The sequence below is a fragment of the Lissotriton vulgaris genome, chromosome 10 (assembly GCF_964263255.1).
Source record: "Lissotriton vulgaris chromosome 10, aLisVul1.2, whole genome shotgun sequence".
Classification (NCBI taxonomy): Eukaryota; Metazoa; Chordata; class Amphibia; order Caudata; family Salamandridae; genus Lissotriton; species Lissotriton vulgaris.
In genome coordinates, this window is record NC_141698.1 from 187,952,846 (window position 1) to 187,973,734 (window position 20,889).

A 20,889-nucleotide genomic window follows, 5' to 3' on the forward strand; every position below is an offset into this window, starting at 1 on the left:
GGCGACACTGCTTAAAACCACACCATTACTAAAGGGCATTAGCTGGAAGGAGGGATGGGAGGACCGCACATCCTTGTATGCCGACGACATGTTGGTGTACTTGACGGACCCGGACAGAAGTATACCAGCCCTACTGGCACTCTGCGACGACTATGGGGCATCATCGGGGTACACCCTTAACTGGTCAAAGTCAGTCATTTATGTGCTGAAGGGACCTGCGCCTCAACTTGACGGCGACTGCCCACTGCAGCTGACCACGTCCCCATTCAAATATCTTGGTATTTATATAACCGACAACCAATCAGAATTCTTTGACAAAAACCTGACTCCGCCCTTGGCCCGACTCCGTAATGACGTCAAACACTGGGCTTTGTTGCCGTTGAAGCTCCTCGGAAGGGCGGGGCTCTACAAAATGATGGCTCTCCAGCGGTTCCTCTATGCCTTGGAAAACTCAACTTACCAGGTCCCGCCGGGCTATTTCTGACAAGTCACGACGCTGGTGTCCAACCTATTATGGAGCAACAAGACAGCGCGCATTGCAAATGTCAAGCTGAACAGGAGTTGGTTCGAGGGGGGGATTGCTTTACCAAACCTGCAATTGCATTACTGGACCGCCCAACTCAAAATCATCAACCAATGGCTCCATGCGCCTCGAGACGACCCAGCCTATAGGGCATACAGGACTCAACTGGGCACGGACAGTATGCTTTCAGTGCTTTATAACAAAGCTCAGGCGGCGCGATTGATAGGCCCCATGAAACACACGGCTCTACTGTGGCACGCGGCGCAGGCGAAACTGGGGTGGAGGGGTATCATTACTAAGCTTACCCCGCTCTGGGACACTAAAGCATTAGGACAACTGAGACGCAGCAAAGGGTTTACACAGTGGGACAGCATAGTCATATCCACGGTGGGAGACCTGTGGGACAAGGGAACAGTGGTGCCATTCTCCCATCTCCGGCAGCAGTATGACTTCGGGCCCAACGAAAACTATAGATCTGTGCAGATAAGGCACGCACTGCTGCGGGCGATACCTGCAGACACTGAGGTCCCGGAATCCTCACCGTTAGAGGATAGACTACTCACGGACTATATGCAATGTAGTGCCACTTCCCTTACTTACAAAAAATTATTAAACAACCAAACAGACCCTACACTGAAACTGCGCGAACGATGGGTGGAAGAACTGGGAGACATGGATGAGGTTGAATGGAACGAGGCGCTGGCGTCCCCGAGAGAGGTGGGCATCTCGGCGAGGCTCAGGCTTGTACAATTGAAAATCCTACATCGTATATATTATACGAGAACCACACTACACAAGTTGCAGAGAGCTCCGCACCCCTACTGTCTTCGAATCTGTGGGTAGGAGGGTACATTATTCCATACCCTCTGGGACTGCCCCCTGATAGCCGACTACTGGCGCCAGGTGATGCGCACATTGTCACAAACACTAAACGTATCCCTGACTCCTGAACCACGTAAATGCTTACTAAACATCTGGGATCCAATTGACCTGTCTAGGTATGGTCTGATATGGGGTACGTTGGCAATCATGGTGGCTAAACGAGACATAGCGCAAAAAGGGGGCGCGCCAGACCTGCCCACGTTAGCACAGTGGGGCAGGAATCTAGACCTGCTAATGCTTACGGAGCGGGCGGTATGCGTCAATAGAGCCTGCCCGCGTAAATGAAATAAGGTCTGGTCTGCATGGAATACATATAGGGGAGACCTGTGTGAGCCATTACCAGAGGACGAGGAGGCCAGCTCTGATGAGGAGCTAGAGGGGGGATGGGACTGAAGATGCTACCCTATAGTCCGGGGTGAAGTGCTTGGGGGGACTTCACACTAAATGCTGTATTTGTGGTTTGTGATCCCAAAACAACTTGTGGAACTGTGGTCGTGTGCACTGTTAACGTGTAGGTTTGTTTACAGGTTACGAGAAACTAGGAAAAACAAAAAAAATTAAAAACCGATAGGCCTAAGACATATCGGACAAGTGATCTGTTTGAATTATGTACACCTTGTTTAAATGCGCCGCCGGACCCCAGGGATGTCGGCTAAACGGCTGTGTTAACCAGATAATGCTGTTCCTATTGTATCACTCATGCAGCCGGCCCAAAGGGTTGTAGACCATAAGCTGTGTTAAAATGGAAGTGTACAATAAAGGTCTTTAAAAAAAAATGACAAACCTCTTCCATTTTGCCGCAAAGCATGCCCTTGTGGTAGGGCGTCTAGCTTCTTTGATAATGTTCATACAGTCTGGCGGGAGATTAAGGTAGCCAAACTCTAGGATTTCAGGAGCCATTGGGACCTGGATGTCTTATCTCTCCATGGTTCTGAGTGAGAAGATTGGGTGAGAGGAGAAGCTTCTTATGTGGTAATACTTATAGATCCAATAGAGTTGTGAACCAATGTTGCCTTGCCCATGTTGGAGCAACTAGGATCATTGTGAGGGATTGTTGTTGGAGTTTCCTCAATAGTAAAGAAATGAGTGGGAGAGGCAGAAAAGCGTAAGCAAATTTGCCTGACCAATTCATCCATAGCACATTGCCTTTTGACAATGGGTGTGAATACCTGGATGCGAAGCTTGGGCATTTTGCGTTTTGGTGTGTGGCAAACAGATCTATCTCTGGGTGTCCCCACATGTGAAAGAATGGAAGAAGTTCCCATTCGTGGATCTGTTGTGTTTGACATCTGAGCAGATCCGCTATCTGATTGTGTACTCCTGGTAGGTGTTCCGCCAGGAGATATATCTTCCGCGGATTGGCCCATCTCCAGATGCTCTGTGCTAGGTGGGATAACTGGAGAGAGTGTGTCCCCCTTGCTTTTGTTTGTATCAGGTTATCTGTACGGATTAGGACAGCTTTCCCTAGTAGTTGCGGTTGAAAAGACTCCAACGCTAGAGAGTTTGGTAACAATTCCGGGAAGTTGATGTGAAATTGTTTTTGTTGGGAGGTCCATAAACCTTGAACGGCATGGGTTTAAAGATGTGCTCCCCAGCCAGTGAGCGATGCATCTGTTAGCACTATCTGTGGGACTGGCTCGAGGAACGACCGCCCTTTGGAAAGGTTTTTTGTGGTCCACCACTGCAGAGAGCGATGGGTGCGGTCGTCCACAACACCAGATCTGTTAGCGGACCTTGAGCTTGGTTCCACTGACGTGCTAGACACTCTTGTAATGGACGCATTTGCAGTCTTGCATGAGGAACGAGAAAAATGCAAGAGGCCATCATTCCTATTAGCTGCATGAACACTCTTGCTGGTAGTGAGTGTTATGGCTGAAATCTTTGAACTAGCATTTGTATAGCACTTATCCTGACCGGATTGGGATATGCTAGGGCTGTGGAAGTATTCACTGTAGCTCCTAGATATTGTTGTATTGTGAACAGTTGGAAATGGGATTTGCCTAGATTTATTGTGAATCCCAGACTGTGAAGCAATTGTATTGTACGGAATGTGTGTTGAACACAGCTGTTGTGGGAGTTTGCCTTTATGAGCCAATCGTCCAAATAAGGAAAGACATGAATTTGTTGTCTTCTCAGATGGGCTGCAACCACTGCAAGGCACTTGGGGAAAACTCTGGGTGCTGTAGTGACTCCGAATGGGAGAACTTTGCACTGGTAGTGTGGACCATCTACCACAAACCTGAGCTATTTCCTGCGAGCAGGATGTATGGGAATGTGGAAGTAGGCATCCTTTAGATCTAGCGTGGAGAGAAAGTCGCCTTGCTGTAGTAGTGGAAGCACTTGTTGTAAAGTGACCATGTGGAAGTGGTCTGATTGAATGTAAAAGTTGAGTGGTCTGAGGTCCGGTATTGGCCTGAAAGAGCCGTCCATTTTTGGGATTAGAAAATAAAGGGAATAGACCCCTGTGCCCTGACGAGGCACAGGTACTGGTTCTATTGCATGTTTTTGTAACATTGCTAAGACGTCCTGTTTGAGGAGCGTCAGATGTTCTAATGACATAAGACGCTGTTTTGGAGGAATGTTGGGAGGCGTAGAAGTGAGTTCCAGGCAATAACAATACTGGATAATCTGTCTTACCCACTTGTCTGTTGTGATGGAATTCCAGATAGGCAGGAACTGTGAGAGGTGTCCCCCGACAGGAGAGGGATAATCGGGGGGAAGCGCAGGAAAGTCACTGTTTGTTATTAGGGGAGTTGCGGGTGTTGTTACCCCTCCCTCTACCCTTGTTGTTGTTCCCTTTGTAACCTCCTCTATTGTATCCCCTGGAAAAGGAGCTCTGGTTAGAACTTTTATTGGATGAGGATGGATGGTCTGATGTATTTGTCTTGGAAACCGCACTATAGAAAGAGCGAGAAAAGGAGCCTCTGGCAGATGGTGACTGTAAGGCTCCCACAGACTCTGCGGTCTCCGTGTCCATTTTAATCTTTTCCGAGGATGTGTCAACTGCAGGGCCAAAGAGGTGCTCCTGATCAAAGGGTTGATTTAGGATGGTATTTTGTACCTCTTGTTTAAATCCAGATACCCTGAGCAAGGCATGTCTGCGTAGTAAAACACTGGTATTTATTGCACAGGACATGGTGTCTGCTGTGTCGTGCGCGCCTTTGATGGATTTATTGGTTATTAGTTTGCCTTCCTGTATAAGGTCATTGGCTTTGTCCTTATATTCTTGAGGTAGATGTTAAATTAGCTTTTCCAGCTCATCATAGTAGGCCCTATCGTATCTTGCTAGAAGGGCTTGTGTGCTTGTATTCTCCATGAGTTTGCAGCTTGAGATGCCATACGTTTACCCGACGCGTCTAATCATTTAGATTCTTTATCAGGAGGTGGTATGTCACCTGACCCCTGAGAGTTTGCCCTCTCGCATGCATTGGCTACAACCAGTGAATCTAAGGAAAGTTGGCCCGTGCCACTCCTGCACAGTTCAGATGTGGCAGGAGTGGCACGCTATTGAATAGATTCCCCGTTGACAGAGGGGTAAGACAGGGCTGTGTGTTGGCACCAACCCTGTTTTGCCTCTACGCCAATGGGGTATTCGCCCATCTGAACGGGGTACCAAATAGTGATGCTCCTAAGCTTGCTGGCAGCAGGGTGCCGGCGATTATGTTCGCGGACAACACCCTACTGCTATCTAAATCACCCATGGGAATCCAACGAGTGCTTGACGGATTTGAGGCATTCTGTGGTGAGCATGGTCTTGAGATCAATGCTCTCAAAACAAAATATATAATCTTTAATCCTCCGTCAAAAACTCGCCCAAATCCAAGAATTGGTGGAAGTAGGCTAGGAAGGGTTCAAACTTTCGAATACCTGGGGGTTACTATAAACGAAAGAATGTCCTGGGGTGATCACCAAATCAAATCCCAACTGAAACTGGCCCAACTGGCGGGCGGAATCATCAGGCTTGTAAATAAAAACAAATCTACCATTAAGCCGATTGGGCCACCCCTAGAAATATACAAACTTCAGGCCAGGGGAGCGGTTATGTATGGTGGTGAACTTTGGGGCCACACGTGTAAACGGGAGTTGGTGGCCAAGGAGAATAAATTCCTCAGGCAGCTCTTATTTCTACCCCCTAGTACTCCCCTTCTTCCCCTGAGGTTCGATTTGGGCTTTAGCCACTCAACAAGGAGCTGGGTGTAAGCCCTCAATTTTTTGGTGGAGGATTTGGACTACGCCTGAGCTAGTGAACTACAGGTTAGAGCTACAGAAAATCCTAACCCTCCCGAATGTGGGGAAAATCACGTGGTTTAATTACTTAAAAAATTAACTTGGGCACCTAGGTCTGCATACACTGTGGTTTGACCCTGCGACTGCGGGTGCCGGGGTCATACGTAAGCAGTTGGTTTCATTGTTTCATGAAAGGAAACTTTTAGCTCACACGCAAGACACACAACCTGGCACCCTTACTGAAATGTTTTTAAAGTTCAAAGACTTTTTTAAATTTGAGCATGTCCTAGACGACATATTTCCGACTACCACAAGGAAATTGTACCTACAATGGAGGTATGGTACCTTGCCGATCCGAGATTTTACAAGTAAATGGACCCAGCCTTCTTTGAGCTATTGCCCTGGGTGTAAATTTGAGCAGGAAAATGACCTACACATATTGTTCTTCTGTTCTGCGTATGCCAAGGCAAAAAGGTATTGGATTATACCTGCATGTAAAAACATGGGCTTCACACACTGTATGCAGGCATACAGAGTTTTTAAAGCAGACCTCTCAAATATGGTTGTTTTTGCTGTAGCCAAATTTCTGGAAGCAATGTGGCATAAGAGAAGACTTTTATCAATCTGGGACACAAAAGAAAATGCTAATTTTTAAACCTCCGTTAATAGCAATACCCCTCAATTTTTACAGTGGACCTTTTTACATATTGCATGTATTGTGTAAAGCTATAATATTTGTGGTTGAGCCGGTTTATCCTATTGTGTAGGTACCCAGAGAGAGTGCTGTGATTTAAATCTTTTCGAATGAAGTTACCTACCATTGTTACCGCAGGATTGTTATGTTATAATGCAATGTTTTATTTGTATAATGTGCCTTGCTATCTTTTATGGCAAATTCCTGCCGAAATAAAGAATGGAAATGAAAATGTTTACAAGCAGCCAGATATTCAATGAATAACAACAGGCTAAGATTAAACTCACTGAAACTCCTGACAATTATATTTGAGAATGAATGAATTAAAACTTAACTGGAGATATTCTGGTTGTTGAATTAGGATGCATTAGGAACCTGTGGCTTAATCAAAAGATCTTGCTTTCCTTTTGGACATTTTTTTTATCAACTTAGCAGCCTATTTTTAGAAGACTGCATGCTTTTGTTCATTTGATAACACTCCATATAATCTGGCACTTTTGGCCTCCCATAAAACAGGTTCAAAGTTGCTGCTTTTATCTCATTGCTAATGCTAGTATAAGGATGAATGATAATGTTGTGAACTCCAAAAGACCTGGGACATAATGGCATATTCCATTTCATTATCTGTAAAGGGATCACATCCCTTCCTCCATTCAGACCTTACAATGAAAAGGAAATGCACGTCAGGTACAAGGCTCTTTGAGTCTACAACTCTTAAAATTGCAGAAATTATTTTATCCCTGCAGTACCCATTAAAATAAAGTAAATTAAATTCATAGATTACCTTAAAAGTCACCCATAAACAACCCCTCACGTCTGGGGTACATTAAATTCTGATAGACTTCAGATCTCTAAATAAGATGTGTCAGGACAGGTTCTTTGTTGTGGCAACGGCATAGCTGTGGGATGCCCTCTCCACGTATGCTAAATTTAAGTTCATCACAAGTTCAGAAAATCCCAAAAAACTTGCTTCTTACCAAAACCGATCCTTATTCTTGATGCCTGACCTACTCTACGGGAGTCTGCCTAACACAAGAGTATGCCATTTGATATTTAGTAAATCCCATGTTGACTTAGTATGGACACAACACAGCACACATATTGTTCAACATTTAAAACTTTCAAAGTGAGTTATTTCTGTGGAAAGGTTTCTGCCGACCCATAAAATGAAAATTGTTTGAGTTAAAAAGAAAAATATTTACCCATATCAAGAGAATGGGTAATTAGCTCCCTGGGTTGCCTATATGAATTGTGTGAGGTGGCAACATCAATTATCACTGCAAAGTGTTTAAGCTTTTAAATGTTTGCTGCAGGTTGCAGCATAACTTAAAAGGTCTTCCTCTATGAAGAAACCAGTGTGGCATATAGGATATGCATGCTTGAAAAATCACAGCATTCATAATTAGCTTTTAAGTACAAATAGTAAAATTGAATAAGTATGTAATTATCGCATGAAACAGACAGAGGTACTATATATAAGTATATATACATGAATAGATTTTAAACCTTAAGATTCTCAAAGTCTTTCTGATATTTTTCACTGAGTGCTGTGGCACTGCCTTCCAGATGTTTTTGCTCAAGTTCCAATCTCATGACTTGCAGCTGTGCTTCCAGCTCTTCGATCCTTCCTTTGAGGATACTTGTGGATTCCATTTCATCTCTTTCGAATGGTGCTCTAGGACTCAGCTCTGCTACAGGTGAGGTAACACTGTGAACCTTCATTGGTTGTCCTTCAGATGACAAGGTATCACAGGGTAATTGAGAATAACTGTTGACTTTCTCTTGCAGTTCCTGGATGCAATGACTGTAGTGATCATGTAAAGCCTGCAATTCGCCCTGGTGTATAAGCTGCTGTTTTTCTATCCTGAGGTGATGCTGAACTTCCAAAGTTTGCATTTGCTCCTTGAAAAGAGAGGTTATATTTTCTCTGTCTTTCACTACTGCATCCAATGTGTTTAAACTATGCAGTCTCTCCGCCTGAAAGGTATCCTCTGTATTAGTTAATTTCTCCATATAATCCTTAATCTCTTCTTCATACCTACGTTTCAACTCAAGTATACTTTCTCTGTGTGTTTTTTCAACTTCCTTGAGGTCTCTCTCTTTACAGTCCAGCTGACTTGCCTTGGCATCAAGCTCTGCGTTCTCCTGCTGAATGATTGATATGATCTCATAGTACTTAGCTTGCTGCTTCTGAAGCATTTCTTGGTACTCTTGTCCAACACCAGCTAGATTCTTTGCCTGTTCTTTGCACAAAATGTCAGTGCTCCTCCAAGCGTCTTTGTAAAACATGAGCTCTCTTTCATACTCTATCTTAAGTTTACAGGTTGCATAGCATAGTTGAGTCTGAAGGATTGCATCTTGGACCAAAAGTGAATGGTACCCAGGTTTCATCATACAAATGTTACCAGACAGTCTGTGACATATGTCAAGGATTCTCTGACAACTGGGAACACAGTCATCTGGTTTTAAGGCTAGCAATGCTGTGTTTATCTGTCTAAGCGCAATTGCTTTGTCTCTGAGTTCTTGGGCAAGTTCACCATGACAAGAAATAGGTATCTTACTGCTACATTCAGGAAGACTATGATGCTGAATGGTTTCATCTTGATGCGAATCTTGCTGTGCTGGAGCCAACTCATTAGGTGCTGGACTACATTTTAACATATCCTCATGGGCTTCCACTATTTTGGAAATAAGATGCATTACCTTTTCAGCGTCACATGTCCTGTAGGATTGTATAATATCCTCTAAAATTTGTCTATGCTGCAAAAGAGACATTTTGGTTTGTTGAAAGTCTGTTTCAAGAGTTTTAAGCTTTTGAAGAAAATGTTGTTTCATCTTTTGTGCTACAAAACTCAACTCTGCTTTTATCAGCGTACAGTCTGCTAATACGTTAACAAAACTATCAGCCAAACTAACATTAATAATGTCTGATTGACTTTGCATGTCTTTGTCTTGTGCCCTTACTTCTTTACTTAATGTGTCTACCCTGTCCCAAAATTCGTTTTCCAACAGCAATTTGTCTGCTAAAGCATTTGTAATAGACATAGTTGTGTCTAATGGCTCTGCAGAATGGATTTCCGCTGTCTGGTAAATGCTCTGGAGGGCCTGAGAAACTCCAGACCCTATGTTTTTTAAAGAGTCTGCAATTCGGTCTAGCAGAGAGGATTCTAAAGCTAGTTTCTCAGAAAGCAACCTCAGCTTATCTTCAGAAGATAGTTCTTGTGGCTCACACCAAGGAATTGAGGTTTCTTCTAAAATGGTGTTTTCTGCCTCTGCCTCGGGGGTACAACTATTACTCCTCATAAGAGAGGACAACATTCCCTTCTGCAAAAACTGGATCACATTCGATAAAGTCACTTCCAGGCTGGACAACTTAAGAAACCACATTTCGGGATCTTTTTGTCCAATGAGCATGGATTTGAGCTTTTCTTTGCATATCTTTAAGCAGGAAATCACCTTTTCTTTTTTTACATACAAGTCTTCCAACTCCCTAGAACTGCATTCCTTTAGACTTAACTTTTCTTTTCGCTCTTCTTCTAACTGATTTTTCAAAATGTTGACTTGGGATAAACTACCCTGGAGATGTTCTCTGAGTTGGGACTCGGTTGTGGCCCACTGGCTATGAAGGCCTAACAAAGTCTCCTGATTTTGCCCCCTTTGGCTCTCTAATTTCATAGTTACATCCTTCAGCTTTTCTTCTGTAATATAAAGTTTAGTTTCCAGAGAATGAATTACTGAGAGATAGGTCTCAGGGTCACCTGCTCCAGATGTAATGTAATGAAGAGCTGGTTCTGAAGATGCACTTTCTTCTGAAAGTGATCTGTCTTGACTGGTATCTGATGATGTGCTGCTGGACCAGTTTTTCTCTGATCCATCTGCATGTACATATTTCTGGAACTGAATGTTTGAGAAACGGATTCTTTGTCTTTTAGCTCCTATGTTACCAGAGTCGTGCTGGGCCAGCATTTTCTCAAGTGTCTCCTTAGCTAGGCTTTCAGATAGCCCTACTTGAGGGCTATGGTCTGACAAAGTTGACAATTCGCTGGATATTTGTCTTTGATTTCTGTCTAAACTATTGAAACTCTGCTGTGTACATGATGCACCATCAAGAGCTTGTGATTGGTTTTTAAAACATGGAACAAGATTTTCGACGGCATCAACATTGGTACCAATTTCTTCTACCCCTCTCGTTTGTGACCCAGGACTACTGCTTGCCAATTTCTTCAGGGCATCCTGTAACCTTCTTTCAGTTTCCTCTAAACTGTTACCCAAAGCAGTCATTTTGATCAAGGCTTCGTTCATGTCCTGATCTTTCCTCTCAACCATTTTTTTCTGATTTTCTTTCACATACTTCAGCTCATCTTCCTTTTCTTTTAGCACCCTGTGCATCCTTTGAAAGTCTACAGATACTTTTTCAAATGCATTCTCCAGGTTGCAATAATCAGTCTCTTCCAACTTCAATCTCGTCTGTAGTTTACCAACTTCACTGTCAGATTCTGTGACCTGGTTCATCATCTCTTGGCATCTACAAATCAGACGATCCCTTTCCTCTTTAAGGACCTTGATGCAGTCTGTCAGCTTCTGGATGCTGGCCTCCTTCAACTCGAGCTGCTCCTCTAATACATGCACAATCTCACTTTCTTCAAGTTTCACATTCAGTTTCTCTTTTTGAAGAGCCTCCATCTGTTGCTCATCATCCTGGAGCAATTGTTCATACTCCCTAACTTTATCCTCAGCTTCTTTTAAGCTCAGTAATAACACTTGTTTTTCCTTCTGGCCATTCTCTAGCAATGTTTCATAATTCTTCTGCAGCCTTTCCTCTGTTGAAATGCGATCCTTTTCACTAGCAACAAGCTGGCTGCTCAGGTCTGCCAGCCGCTCTTGAAGCCTTTGCATTTCTTTTTGATAATCCCTTTTCAATGCTTGCTGTAGCTCAATCTCTCTCAACTCTTGTGTCTTTTCTAGGAGCAAAGCTTCTACGTGCTTTAGTTTTAGTTCACTGGATTGTAGCTGGGAGTTCAACATTGTTTCTGTTTGCTGCCACTCCTCCAATTGCTCTTTCGTTTTCTCTTTCTCGATGTTCAAATCAGACTTCAGTTTGGTCAGAGTTTGTTCTTTGATGGCTAGCTCTGCAGCTGCACTACTCAAGCGTGCCTGTAGGCTTTGAGCTTCTGCTTCATGATGCCGTATGACATCTTTTGCCTCGTCGTAGCTAAGTTTGATTGCCTGGATTTGCTGATTGATTAACTCTTGCCGCCGACATTGAACTTCCAGCTCATTTTGAAGATCTTCATTCACTTTGTGTAGTCTTTGCCAGGAGCCGGATGATGAGGTAGCAACCTCAGTCTTAAAAAAATTGATTAAATACTTAATTAGTAACACTCTGGGTTCCAGGTTCTGAGTGTCACACCTCTGGCCAGCTGGAAGCTTAGAATAGCTTCAGTTCATTTTGTTTTTATCTAACTGCTTTTATTTTGGATAGTTTTTTTTACTGTGCTTAATTTTTATTTTCTTTACTTTCAATGTTATCAACAAACACATGGTTTGTGATAGTTCACAAATATTTATTCAACAAAGGACAAAGAAAAAAACAATAGTTCAAATAAAATAGAAAAGCAAAGAGAATCAACAAACGGTAAAAAAATAAACCTTAAGGGGACTGGACAACATTACATTACGAAAGAGATGCAAGCTACAATAAAAAAGAAAACAAGAGAATGTACAAAATGAACAAAAACATTGACAGGATGATCGGAAGACACAAAACTAGAAAGGTAACTATGAGAGAAACAGGCAGGATTCACCTTTACATTCTAAAAAAAAAATAAAACACATAGTTCAACGCAAGTTATAATGAGAGGTAGAATTTAAAGTGAATGACATCACCTCCGGCGAAATGCGGGAAGAGGAGACTAGTGCCACCAGTAATGTCATTTATTAGCATATGAACGGATGTATTCAACTTTCACTTTCATGAAAGTTTCATGACACAAAGTACGTGCACTTTGCCTACCTGTGGAGACAAGACAAAGATGGATGGGAGCATGATTGTAAGGAGGAGCGAATCCGGAGTGAAATTCAAAATTAATTTGTGTGAGCATGCAAGAGAAAAAATAAAGAACAGACAAAGTCATGCAAAGGCCAGAGAATGATGATGTATACAAAGTAAATCAAACCAGAAACTGAAAGCACAGCCTTAAAGCATAGAATTTGACCTGCCTTGCTGTATTTTATATTGGTAGGAAAAGCCCACAGATGTGACACTCAGTTACATAAGTTTAAAAATCATGCCAAACACCACGCCATGCAAGATTACCGAAACAACAAGTTAGTGATCACATCTCAGATATTGCACATTAGATTACATTTGTTCTGAAACGATATACTATCTTCAAACATTAATTAATGTAAAAAGTAAAAAATATCTTCCTTCATCATACAATAGTGGAGCAGGTTGTGTTTTGTAAGAGAGCAGTGGTTTAAATTTACGATAGCCTCTTCATAAAGAAATATGCAAATGCATAGTTGTTCACAGAAATACAACGGGGCACCCTTGAATTTGAATTTAAAAATATTTATAGAGCGCAACATTCACCTAGCGGTTTCTTGGCGCTGTGGAGGGAAGGTACCAGAGGAGAAAGATGACAGCCACAAATTCGAAAGAATGGAAACAATTGTTCTCACTGAGTCCCTTGGTCTCACTGAGTGAATTCACCTGTATGTACACTGCTGAGACAGAATGCAATGCACTGCAATGCATTGACAGGTGGAGATATATGCTGTACTGCCATCGCTTAACTCTAGTGCAGTCTTGCTGCCCATGGTGAAAGGTTTTCTGCTCTGTTAAGCTCAACCGCACATTAGCACCCTACGGTGTATGTAGGGACACATATTGTATAGGCTGCCGGTTTTCACCAAGACAAGCAATCGCGTCTTCCCTTTGTAAAAACTATCAGGTAGATTCATCAATTTCCTGATTTTCGAGTCCTTAATAGCGATTATTAAGGAATCGCTATTAAGGACTTGCAAATCGGGATTCATGTAAAAATCGCTAAATAAATTGCGATTCCTACAGCCTCCTTCTTTGCGATTAAAGGCCCATAGGAATTATTGGGGAGTTATTCCTTATTTGCGATTAGCAATTTGCTAATCGCAAATAAGAATGCAATTTCAAGGGTGCCAGGGGTGTCCAAAAGACACCCTGTAGCACCCCTGAAAGGTAATCTACATCGGTGTTGCGCACACACATGTCAAAAGGACATGTGTGTGTGTAACATGCAACTTAGAAAAATGCATTTAAATGCATTTTTCTAAGTTTTCGCTATTTACCACGAGGTTTGACCTCACGGTAAATAGCGGCCCAAAATTGCGAATTCGCAATTTGAAAATGGTTCATGAATTGCATTTAAGGAATCTCAAATAGAGATTCCTTAAATGCAATTCCTCGCAAATGTGCGAATACTTTAATAGCAAATTTTGCATTTGGGATGATGAATCCCAAATGTAAAAATTGCACTTGCAAAGGGCCAGATTCTCAGAATCTGGCCCTTTGCGAGCGCAATTAAGCTTGACGAATCGCAATTTGAAAATGGTTCATAATTTGCATTTAAGGAATCTCAAATAGAGATTCCTTAAATGCAATTCCTCGCAAATGTGCGAATTCTTTAATAGCAAATTTTGCATTTGGGATGATGAATCCCAAATGCAAAAATTGCACTCGCAAAGGGCCAGATTCTCAGAATCTGGCCCTTTGCGAGCGCAATTAAGCTTGATGAATCTGGCCGTATGACTCCACAGGAGCAGAAACGGCTTAATCTACCCTACTGGACATAGTAAATACAAGACCTCCTCGCTGTACACCCAATTAAAGAGAGGGAAAATACAAATCAGGAATTCCTTTGTTTTAACCAATGGTAGAAAAATTACAATAGTTCAATATTTTTTTCTTCTACTAGAAATATAGCATTATTCTGGGCTCTCAAAATTTTGCAGTGTGATTTGATCAGATCTTAGAAAACCATTATATTTCTGGTACTACCAAAGAGTTGAAGTCTGACATGTGACGACTGTTAGAGCTTTCTGTCTTGGGCTACAAGATGCTTTTGCATATCTCCTGTCCTGTAGAAGCTTCAGGATCAAGGTGGCCTGAACAGAAGTTGAAGAGTTATATGAAAAGTAAATGAATAATCATAGCTGTACCTGCAACACGTAACCATCCCGGGCACTCTGTTGCCGCTCCAGCGCTTCCTTCAGCTGGGCCTGCAGCTGGAGATTCTGCTCAAGGAGCTGGGAAACCTCTTTTTGGCTCTGCTCCAACTGAGAGAAGAAAAAAGGAAAACATCCGTGAAAATGAAGAGGTATACAGAATTTTTGTAAGATTGGGTTTCTTTGTACCATCTTATTTTGTTTAAACTTGTGGTAGGGACAGGCTTACAATTTCATTGCAAGACCGAAGGCTTCTGCATTTATCTTACTGTATATACATATCGGCCAAGACATACACAAATTTTCTCATGAACTTTTGTCGCAAAAACGACACCGGAAGTCCCAATGCCCATCAACCTATAAACATGCAGCCAGTTCATGAACAATCCTAACCGGGAGCAACAAGTCCCCTTTTCATCCAGACATGTTCATCTCTTACGTTCTTTTCCTATCATTAGGTTTTATATTACATACATTTTATATTTTGTGAGGCGCAATGCCTGCTGCACGACTCTCCTCGTCATGACCTTCCTGTAGAGCACAGTTCGCCTTGTTTTCATAGGCTATTGTATCCGGCCTCTGAAGACCAGGATTCTTCAAGACAACCTAACTAAAGTTCGATTCCGATGTGGACATCTTTTTTCTGAGGCCCTTAATTAAACTCCAGTTGCATTTGTCACAATCATTTCAGCTATTATCTTATTTTTCGTCTTTCTTTGGTCCTTCAGCCTGCGTACCTTGAGCAGCATTTATTTTGTATTGAACATCTATACATATTGTTTGATTACTAATCATATTATATATTTTGGCAAAGTAGTCATTAGAAGAATTTTTCCTTTTCTTCGAACCCGTGCCTATGACGGCTGACACAACAGATGGATCGTTTTACTCATGAGGAGGTTACTATATACCTGTGAGTCTGGAGATGCCTTATATTAGATTAAAATAAAAAAATCTCTGAAAGAGAATCGTTGGACTGGCTTGGCAATGATTCAAATACATAAGGAATTTTCTTAATCCAGAAATTGTGGATGCTCATCTATATGGGCCGAACGTACACCAGTCGTTAGAATCAAACGGACGGTACCTACATTGTAAAGGATAGCCCACTCACTGGTTGTGAAGAAAGAAGGAGATGTTCTGAAACCATTTCTTGCAGGATATTTCATCCATTATCTTGGATATTGGATGTCACTTGCCTTCTCTTTTATGTTCCCTGGGAACTGCTAGCTTGAATCTGGAGAGGTCCTGAAGAAGGTGGCGTTGTACCACCGAAACGTGCGTCGACCACTCTAAAGTGCGGAATTTCATCTAGTGTCTCATGACACACACTTTGACAGAGAATTCTCTTTGTCAATTAGAATTCAGCCTTGTACAGATTTTTGTATGAATGTATATGGTGAGGGTGAATTAATGTGTGAGTATGTTTGGTAGATGAGCGTTGTGTATCCTGGGGGTGCATTGTTATTCTGTTCTTTGTATACTGTATATATGATGTCTTGTTTTTCTCTATTTATATGAAGCATGTAACTATGCAATTTTGTAATGAAATGAGATATCATAAAGAAAAAAATAAAATATACTCTTTTCATATTTTTAAAAAAAGGACAACAAATAGTTTGGACCCTAGGAGGCCTTGATAGTAAAAATGGATAAAAATTGTTTGTGTAAATAAAAATTGAATAAATAATCATTGTAATGTTATATCTTGTATGATTGTCACCATTGTACTTCTGAGATTTATTGGAGACAAGCAGATGAAGTATTTCATGTTGAAATGAGTATGGTCTAAGAGGGAAGTCTATTTATGCTGTGTTCTTCTCATTCCCCTCATTCCCTGACCTTATTGAAATTTGAGGGGGGTCCCATTGTTCTTGCTAAAAGTAGTCAATATATCCATGGAAAATCCCTCCTTTGAACAGGACGAGGACGCACAGATATTTTTTTTAAATCTTATTGTTTTCAAAGATTTGGTCCAACAGGCCGTGGCTGATTCCATTTAAAATATTAATGAGTATTTAGAGGTATTGGTAAGTACGTTTGTATCACAGAAGCCATATAATACTAATGTAGAGACCCAGAAAAATGGGGAAATAAAGCACCCTTTAACTCAAAATGAATAGGACAGGTTCTCCATGAATCAACAGTCTGGCCAGTTCTCAACTAAATGCCAGCATGTCAACTGCTACAAGGATTGTCAACTGCTATATTACGGATATTGTTGATTCTGGCCCTCCTGGCTAAGAGGGTTTTCATTTGGCAGCTCAATTTAACCCTCCTGCTCAGGTGACATATCTGCATGTCTCTGATTATTTAAACCAATATGATCCAGATCAAGATAAGTGGCAGCTTGTAATTTTAGTGGGAAGGCGAGCCACACACGCACATATTTACACTCACTCACACCCATAGACACACACACAAATACACACACACACATATCCAGTCACAACACTCACACATAAATATTCATACATGCATGCACCAAACATAAAAAAATTGAACTTACTTGCTGCAGCTCTCAGAGATGGAAGTCTCAGAGGTCCCAGAAGGGCTGGGACTGTTGCCTTTTTCCAATGACTCACCTTAGGTAAACCAATAAGGGGAGGCAGACGTTCCTACCACGTCACAGCGTGGGATGGGTCAGTGAGTGTTGCTAACCACACCCCACTCTGTGACAAGGTATCAGTGATAGATCCTCGGCCTTGGACACTTCAGAATTTAAAACTGAGCAACCCAGGGGCGAGCCTATCAATGACGCTCCCCCTCGTCAAGAGATGGAGGGCCCTGAGGCGCTTTACCAGGCTCAAGAGGCCCCACTCACAGAGCTTTGATATCTTCAGCCTGGCAAAGTTCAGCCCAGGCAACTAGGAGCCTGCACATGTATAGCTCCTGACTGCCTGACCTCAACAAGAAGAATGCCTTTCAGGCTGACCTTTGCTCAGCCCGACACTCTTCTTGTCACAAAAAAAAGATATGAGGCGTGGCCACTCTGCCCATTGGGATGGGGGGCGCTGATCAAGAACCAGGTGATACTATCTGGTTTGAGACCCCATAGGACAGGCGTAAAGCATCTCTTAATGAGACATCAGTAGAGTCCACTCATAGAATAGAACTGACAACTTTGTACTCCTCATGCATCTATGTTCGTTCCTTCATCCCAATTCCATGGAATGGAAAGGATTCTACTAGATCATGTGGCATATACACTTCTGCCAGACTGCGTCAACCTTTGGAAATCCCGGAATAGGTTAAAATCAGAATGTCCTCTTTCTTCCTTACCTAGTGGTATTACTGCAACTCCATTATAGATCCAAAAAGGTGCTCTTTTCCCTAAATTTGGCAAAGGGTTTTATTGGGCCTCAATTAATTGCCATAATAAACGTTTAGATTTAACAGGTCCTCTTTCAAGAATACTACATATATCAGAAGTGGCAATGCTAGAGGGCACATAGATTGATCCATATACTCTTCTAATTGGGCACCAAGGACTATTGGTTACTCGGGCAACTCCAACACAGCAATTGCTCAAGAGAGGCGCAAAGGTCTCCTGTTGAAGATTGACCAAAGCTGGGAATCGTAGCAGCAAAGGAAGCTGGTCACTAGGCAAACAGTCTGTCGTTTGGAGATTAATTAAGGAGATGATTATCTCCACTGTTTCTTCAATTGGCAAGGCCCAGGTCTAATTAAGTAAATATATTTTTTTATCTTTTTTTTAAACTCTTTTTATTGAACAAAGCAACAAAAAGCACAGCATGACAGGCCATCAGTTGTATACATACAGGTACAGTAAATGTACAGATGGCTCTCAATGTACTGCTCCAGAAATAATTATTCATCCCGATATCTCCCCCTCGATATTTAATAGTTCTAGCAGTCTTACGTCACGGTGACGTAGCTCCACCGTAGGGGACAAGCATATTTCACCCCTGTGCCTGTTCCAGGCAGCCCACTTACGATCCAATTTTTAGGGCATCCTCTGTGCTTAAAAACATCCTTCTCTGAAATCATGGCTCTATCCAGATCTGCAACCCATTCTCTGATTGTTGCGGATTCCCCCACACCCCATTTTGTGCGATATTTCGCTTTGCAAGGGCCCAGCCTAATGAAATCCATGATTTCTCAGTTTGGGTTAGATCCGTGGCCTCCCATAGGTTTAGTAGGCATAATTTCGGTGTGCAGTTAGGTTTTCCCCCCTGCTCTCTTCATTTGTTCTGTGACTTCTTTCCAGTACGTTTCGGCAACTGGACATTCCCACAAAATGTGAAAGAAAGTTCCCTCCTGGTGGCACTTCCTGAGGCAATAAGAGATATCTGGGTTTTTGTCCGGACTGGCAAAGGCAGGAACCACTTTGTTGGAAAATATCCCTCAAGGGGAGGAATGCAGTTCAAGAGTTCAAGACCCAGGTTTTTCCTCAAAGAGGCAGAAGCTTTAGAAACCAAGGTTCTCGCCAAAGAGGAGGTCGAATAAGAGGTAAGCCTTTCAAACTCTGGTCAACTTCTACGAGGTGTTGATTTTTTCCCCTACCTGCATGACACAACATTTCGGCAGACACCGTGGGTTTAGCAAACGGGACATTGGTGAGGTATAGAACTATACAGAGAGCCTTTTTGAAGATGCATTTCCTTCTGCACTCCTGGTCTCAAAGAATCAGGACTTTCTAGTAACTCAGGAAATTGATTTTCTTCTTCAAAAAACGCTAAAGGGGTAATGGCATACGATCCTTTGGATTCCTAAGCACAGTTTTTCTGGTACAGAAAAAAGAGCAAAGAGTTCCGTCCAGTAATAAATCTCAAATAATTCAAAAATATGGTGGTCTATCATCAATTCAAGATGGTGACTAATATACATCTATGAGATCTGTTACTGGATGATCTAATTGGTTCTCCAAGTTGCATACCTCCATAATGCCTATAAACAAATCCTTCAGCACGTTTCTTCAATTTCAATAGAAAGACAGGTTTTACTAATTCATGCCTCTGCCATTCAGACTTTTGTCAGCCCCATGGTGCTTTAGGAAAGTTGTGAAACCACTAGTTGTTTACTTGAGGGCGCAGGGAGGAAGATTATTAGTCTATTTGGATAATTTTCTTCTATTGGCTCAGGACAGTGACCCCTTTGTTAGACCAGCTAACAATAGTCATCAGTTTGTTGCAGAATCTGGGATCCTTGATAAATCAGGAAAAGTCTGCTCTAGTATCCTGAAAGCAGATGGAATGTTTGAGTTTTCTGATCGATTCAGATACATCCATTTTGCAACTACCACAAGCCAAGGTGAAAATGATAAAAAGGGGAAATTCTCTACAGATGAACGATGACCACCTTTTCTATTGGACTTCTTGCTCATTTGGTGAGCCTTCTAGCATCATCCATTCAGATGATTTTCACAGGTCCACTTCAATATCGACCTCTTCTTAGGCTGAAGGTCTGTCATGTTCGACGAGGTCTTTCCTATTTAGATATGTAAGTCTTGATCAGGAATCCTGCTCAGAAGTTTAATGGTTGGTAAATCGTCTAATTGCTTGTAATGGGAGAGCAGTTTATGTTTCCACTCCGGATCTAGTATTAGAGTCTGATGGCTTCCGCCAATTCCATGGAACAGAGACCGCCCTGGTTAAATCGGCGGACGACATTAGATCTATCCGGGATATGGGAGGAACAGCAGTCTTGATACTGCTGGACCTATCCGCGGCCTTCGACACGGTCGACCATGTCACCCTGGTCGATCGTGTCGAAAGTATGGGCATCCTACGTAACGCCAAGAAACTTCTCGCTTCTTTTCTTGCGAACAGGTCCCAGGTCGTCACTATTGGATCCTTTGAATCATCCCCCTTGTCATTGCCATGTGGAGTTCCTCAAGGCTCATCCCTTAGTCCGACACTATTTAACATTTACGTGTCGGACCTTGCCAAAGTCATTCGGGCACATGGGATGAGCCTCACATCCTACGCAGACGATACCCAGTTGGTACTCGCCGTCAGGAATGATGGGCCTAAGATTGCCAGCAATTTTAATCAAGGCATGCTGGCAATTGGGAGTTGGATGGCCTCCAACTGCTTGAAATTGAATTCCGACAAATCGGAAGTTGTCATTTTCAGCAACTTATCCCCGGAATGGTCCTCCCTCTGGTGGCCGTCATCCATGGGCCAGCCCCCGGCTCCGGTTAGCAAGGTGAGGAATTTAGGAGTCATGTTCGATAATCGCCTCAACTTTCTACCCCACGCAAATCAGAACTCCTCCTCAGCTTTCCACAAACTACGGTTCATAAAAAAAATCTTGCCATATCTACCCGAAAATGCCGGAAAAACCCTGGTGAGCTCCCTGGTCTTGTCTACATTAGACTACTGTAATGCTCCGT

The 20,889-nt window shown here is 42.4% G+C and overlaps 1 protein-coding gene across 1 annotated transcript in view; it reads right to left on the minus strand.

The window, feature by feature from the left end:
- The window catches only part of MPRIP (myosin phosphatase Rho interacting protein), a 564,937-nt gene that overhangs the window by 247,242 nt on the left and 296,806 nt on the right, over positions 1 to 20,889 (minus strand). Inside the window, exons 13-14 of the mRNA XM_086940861.1 lie at positions 14,526 to 14,642; positions 7,833 to 11,672 (exon numbers count right to left, since the gene is read on the minus strand). Coding sequence (XP_086796987.1) covers positions 7,833 to 11,672; positions 14,526 to 14,642 — 3,957 coding nt within the window. The remainder of the gene's footprint in view (positions 1 to 7,832; positions 11,673 to 14,525; positions 14,643 to 20,889) is intronic.